At 40.8% G+C, this 5,778-nt stretch overlaps 1 protein-coding gene across 1 annotated transcript; it reads left to right on the plus strand.

Moving 5' to 3' along the window:
• Nucleotides 1-456: 456 nt before the first annotated feature.
• Nucleotides 457-5,177, plus strand: LOC120120663 (probable LRR receptor-like serine/threonine-protein kinase At2g16250). The gene is given in 6 exon segments (XM_039140238.1): nt 457-1,159; nt 1,162-1,539; nt 1,542-2,637; nt 2,785-2,913; nt 3,704-3,726; nt 4,145-5,177. Coding segments are annotated over 6 exon segments (2,727 nt in total). The 5' UTR covers nt 457-678; the 3' UTR covers nt 4,765-5,177.
• Nucleotides 5,178-5,778: the final 601 nt, after the last annotated feature.

Raw genomic sequence — 5,778 nt, forward strand, 5'->3', positions numbered from 1 at the left:
CTAGTTCTAAAGCTTTGCTTTGCTGGCTTGCCGGAGTTCAGACAAAACTCGTATCGGCGCCGTACATGTCTCTGTTCTCAGACCAGAATCAAAATTGCCTCCGGTTTAAACTTTACCCACTGCTCATGCATGTTACTATATTTATATATATATTTACCTCAATCATTTTTTTTGGTGGAACATGGAAAGGGCAAGAGAGAGAGTGAAAAGTGCATCACTTGAGTTTTTGACCGGCCTCCTCCTCCTGTCTCTCTAGAATTATTGATTAATTAAATTAAATTTAGTACTTTTTATTTACTACTACAACCATTTCCCCCTTCTTTTCTGTCCCTCACCCCCCTCCTTTTGTCAACTGAAGAAACTGAAGGTTTAGAGAGAGAAAACAAAAAAGTAGGTAGAGAGAGAGAGAGAGAGCCAAGAAGGAGAATCGAAGTTGATACGGATTGGTTACCAACAGTTTTGAAGATTTTTTTTTTTCAAAAAAAAATTAGAGCTTTGGTGCATCAAAGGTAAGAGCTTTTCTAGACAATTCCTTTTTCTTTGTTCCTTCTAAAGTGGGGGTTTTTGGGGGTCAAATTTTCATTACATGTATTAAGAGTAGGGAGAAAGGGGGGAGAAAAAAGAAAAGAAATTAGAATGTTTTTGATGATTCGGGGTTAGAGTTAGAATCCATGAGCCATGTTGGATCAGCGTAGCATAGGAGTAGTAGCTTTGCTATATCTCTTGTTGTTGCTGTTATTTGAGTTTACATTTGAGCAACAAGTGCAGCAGCAGCAGCGGCTGAGTTCAGGCATTGAGTTTACTGCTTTGTTTGAACTCAGGTCCTCTTTGGGGCTTAGAAGCAGAGACTGGCCTAGAAAAGTTGACCCTTGTGCCAGTTGGAACGGTATAACATGCGAGAATGGCAGTGTTACTTCCATTAACATTTCCGGGTTTAGAAGAACAAGGATTGGCAGACAAAACCCGCAGTTTGCCGTAGATTCGCTTGCGAATTTTACGCATTTGGTTTCGTTTAATGCTTCTAGATTCTTGCTTCCTGGTTCCATCCCTGATTGGTTCGGCCAAAGGCTGTTGACATTGCAAGTGTTGGATCTCAGGTCTTGCAATGTCTCAGGTGTTGTACCTTTGAGTATTGGTAATTTGACTAATTTAACTGGTCTTACTTGTCTGATAATAGGCTGACCGGGCAGATTCCTTCAACTTTGGGTTGGTTGTTACGCCTTTTACTTCTTGATCTTTCCAAGAACTTGCTCACTGGATCTATTCCATCATCACTTTTTTCACTAAGGAATCTTACAAGACTTGACATTTCCTCGAATAACTTAACGGGGTCAATTCCTCCTGGTGTTGGATCGCTTTCAAAGCTACAAAGTTTGAATCTTTCGAGCAATCGTTTAACGTCTTCAATACCTTCACAACTTGGGGACCTTGATAGCTTGGTTGACCTTGATCTCAGCAGCAATGGTTTGTCAGGGTCAGTGCCACCAGATCTTAGAGGGCTAAGGAATTTGCGGAGAATGGTCTTCGGGAACAATGGTCTCAGGGGTCTCTGCCGGTCGGGTTGTTCCCTGCCTCAAGTCAGTTGCAGGTTATAGTTCTGAGAAACAATAGTTTCAATGGTACTGTTCCTGAAGTATTATGGTCAATACGTGAGCTGAACCTGTTCGATATCTCCCAAAATAATTTCACAGGGCAGCTGCCTAATTCTACTTTGAATGATAATGCCACTGCTGCTGTACTTAACATCTCACAGAACAAGTTTTATGGAGGTCTCACAACTGTCCTTCGAAGGTTTAGGTCTATTGACTTGTCTGGAAACTATTTTGAAGGCACGGTTCCGGACTATGTGCAGAACAATGCGTTTCTTACTACTAACTGTCTCCAGAATGTGTCAAGCCAGAGGACTTTAATGCAGTGTGTATCATTCTATGCCGAGAGGGGCCTGAGTTTTGATAATTTCGGACGCCCAAATTCCACAGAACCTCCTGCATCCGAAAGAGGAAGCAGCAACAGAAAGACAATTATATTGGCTGCAGTCTTGGGAGGAGCTGGGCTTGTTGCGCTACTAATCTTGCTGCTATTGCTGGTCCTATGTGTCCTTAAAAGGAGGAGCACAAGGAATCATAGAGGAGTTGACGTGGGAGCAGTTCCTGCTAAAGATACACCTCCTTCACCGGGAGTTGAAATTAATTTTTCGAGTCTAGGTGATCTATTTGCCTACCAGCAGCTTCTTGAAGCCACTGGTGATTTTACTGATGCAAACCTCATCAAGCACGGTCATTCTGGTGATCTTTTCAGGGGTATCTTAGAAGGCGGGCTTCCTGTTGTCATCAAAAGGATTGATTTGCAGTCGATTAAAAAGGAAGCGTACCTTTCGGAATTGGAGTTCTTTAGTAAAGTTTCACATCCACGAATCGTTCCTCTATTGGGACACTGTTTAGAGAGAGAGAATGAGAAATTCTTGGTTTATAAATACATGCCGAATGGGGACTTGTCAAGTTCGTTGTACAGGAAAAATAATCCGGAGGATGATAGTTTACAGTCATTAGATTGGATAACAAGATTGAAAATTGCTATAGGAGCCGCAGAAGGCCTATCTTATCTGCATCATGAATGTACACCACCCCTTGTCCACAGGTATTTTTGCATCTTCTCATTTTACGCTTAAACTGCCTTCAGTCACTGCATGATGCTTTTCTTATGCGTATCATATATTCTTTGTGAATGGAATATCGAGAAACCGAAAAGAACTTGCAGTGACGTGTTTTCTTTTTATTGTTGAAGAGATGTTCAAGCTAGCAGTATACTTCTTGATGATAAATTTGAAGTTAGAATGGGGAGCCTGACAGAGGTCTGCGCACATGAAGGTGATGGTCATCAAAAGAGGATCACAAAATTACTGCGGTTGCCACAGTAAGTATTCTGTACAACTGTATCTATTTATAGATGTTTTCAGAATGCGAATTATATACATAGATGAACATTTTTATCTCGCCTAAGATGTTCATTGAGCAAGTTCTTGCATGTTGATTGTGGTATATCACTTTATTGGCTTCATTTTTATGCAAATATTTATCGAGCACCCCCCCGGGGGAGGGGGGTGTTTCCTACACAATAATGAACAACACTTAATCCTTTTTAGCAAAATGAAGCTGGGGACTAAAATGTCTCATAGTTTTCAGATGGAGAATATAATTCAACAGTGCAGTACTTCTACGTTGTTCTATGTTTTAGCTAGAAACAAAGGACTAATAGAACATGGTGTCTCATGAATGAACTTTTAGACACTCAAGTCCACCTATATTTCTTATTTGCTCGGTTCTGAGATTTACTTCTTTCTTTTCCCCTGCATATTTTTTTCCTGGATGCAAGCGTGTTTCCTTGACTCAAAAGGATAAACCCAAGTTCAGGTTTTAACGTCCGATACAGTAGAGTTCTGGCATTTTAAGTGTCGAATAAAAATCTTATATTTTGATATGGATCAATGATACATGGATATTTAGATGCTTCAAGCTGTAGCAATGCCAGACACATATGCATCGAGAAGTAATTATAAAATAGCATTTAAAATTTTTCCGTCTTCATTTCCTCCTTATGGATTTTATTACTGTTTCAAACGAAATGTTCGAGTTGTATTTCTTGCTTTCTATGCTTGTTTAATCGGTAAAGGTTGTAATGCGGTTCTATTCTTTCTCGCGTGCAGGTCATCTGAGCAAAGTTCTTTAGGTATGTGCACATTTCCCTTGTAAAAAACGAGAATATTTAGATCTCAATTGTTATCTCCGAGCAGTTTATTCGTCGACTTATCGTACATTGCACTTTAGCTCCAACATGATCATTGCATGTATTCGGCCGTTTTACTTATAAGCAACCATTTTCATTCTACGTTCGGGCCCGGTTATCATTCTACCTCAAAAATCAACCACTCTTTCCTTCCTCACGTCCCCACTTTTTATTAGATCGGCAGCTTATTGCCGTGATATACCTACTCAGTCAGACTTACCAAATAAATACATAATTACTCGGACCAAAAAATCCACACGAAGAATATTAGTAAATTTGAGCATAGAATTAATGTTAAAACATTTCTCATCAAATCTGAAAGCTTTTCTGAAATTTCTTTTCATTTTGTACAATTGGACAGGTTCATCTACAGCAATATGTGCCTACGATGTGTACTGCTTTGGGAAAGTTTTACTTGGGTTGGTAACCGGTAAGATGGACATCGGTGCATCGAGTGATACCCAGATGAAGGAATGGTTAGAACAAACACTACTATGCATCAGTGTATATGAAAAGGAACTTGTGACGAAAATTCTGGACCCATCTCTTCTTGTGGACGACGATCTGTTGGAGGAAGTCTGGGCCATGGCCATTGTTGCGAGGTCTTGTCTTAATTCGAAACCTTCAAGACGGCCGCCGATGAGATATATTCTAAAAGCTTTGGAAAACCCTTTGAGGGTGGTTAGGGAAGACACTTCAAGTTCAGCAAGGCTTAGAACAACCTCCTCGAGAGGATCTTGGAATGCTTCTTTTTTCGGTAGCTGGCGTCAAAGCTCCTTGGACGTAGCCAATAATCCTGCAGCCTCCACTACTAAAGCTGAAGGGGGAAGTAGTTTCAAGCACTCGGTAACAACGGGTTCACAGGGCAGCGCTCAGAATGGTGGAGGTGACCATTCTTCTTCACGTAGACGGCATTCAAGGGAGATATGCCCGGAGCCACCTGAGCCACAACAAGATATAGAACGGCAGGATCACTACTAGCAGAGAGGTTAAATTGTTATTCTTTCTTAATAAGACGACAGGCTTCCCATTCGAGTGCCTGCTTTGGTTGAGCACCCGATGAAGCCCTTCATAGGTAAATAGGATTTCCAAGGTGATATTTTTGCATCGCATCGGAAGGGCTCCTAGGATGCACAAATCTTCGTAAGATATTTATTAAAACAACAGAGTTTCGTGTAGTCGATCCCGTGGACAGCGTGATGGGGGAACCATTGACAAGCAGTGGTTCGAATTTGTTTGACAGCTTGTTTCAGGGTAAGAGCAAGCTACAGTTTTTATGCGATTTGAGTTTGTGTTTGTGGTCCTTTTGTGAAATGTAAATTGTAATTCTCTAGGATTGCTTCATTCAAGATCAGATTTTCAGCTGTTCTGGGGAAAAAATGACATGAAAATCAACGAGAGATTCTTTTGTGTATGTATACAGTATTTGTTGTCCTTTGAATTCGGTCATCTCAAAATTGCATGCAAGTTTGGTGAGAAAACTTACATTACACAAAGAGGGCAATGGAAGTGAATTTTCACATTGTTATGACAGTGTGATCAAGATCAACTTTTACTGGATTAAAAGAGAAGGATTTAAGTATTGTAGAGGGATTAAAGCAATAATTAGATGATTTCTAAATGAGAGAGAATTTGCAGAAACAAGAAGGTTCCACCGAGATTTAAACTCGGTTACTTGACTCAGAGTCCAATGTCCTGACAACTGGACCATGGAACCTTGTCGGTATTAAAAAAAGAGAAAATAACCTCAGTGATCAAAAATCTTAGATAATATAGGATTTTTGACCAATTTTTTTTGGATTTGCGAAAATGACTAACAAAATCGCAATGCGATCTCTAATTCGCATTGCGATCTCCACTATCGCAAATTCACGTTGCATTTCGCATTGCGACCACGACCACGACCACGACCACGACACGACACGACACGACACGACCCGACCCGACCCGAGACGAGACGAGACGAGACGAGACGAGACGGACGGCGGCGGCGGT

This window comes from Hibiscus syriacus, unplaced genomic scaffold (assembly GCF_006381635.1).
Source record: "Hibiscus syriacus cultivar Baekdansim isolate YM2019G1 unplaced genomic scaffold, ASM638163v2 tig00110344_pilon, whole genome shotgun sequence".
Lineage (NCBI taxonomy): Eukaryota > Viridiplantae > Streptophyta > Magnoliopsida > Malvales > Malvaceae > Hibiscus > Hibiscus syriacus.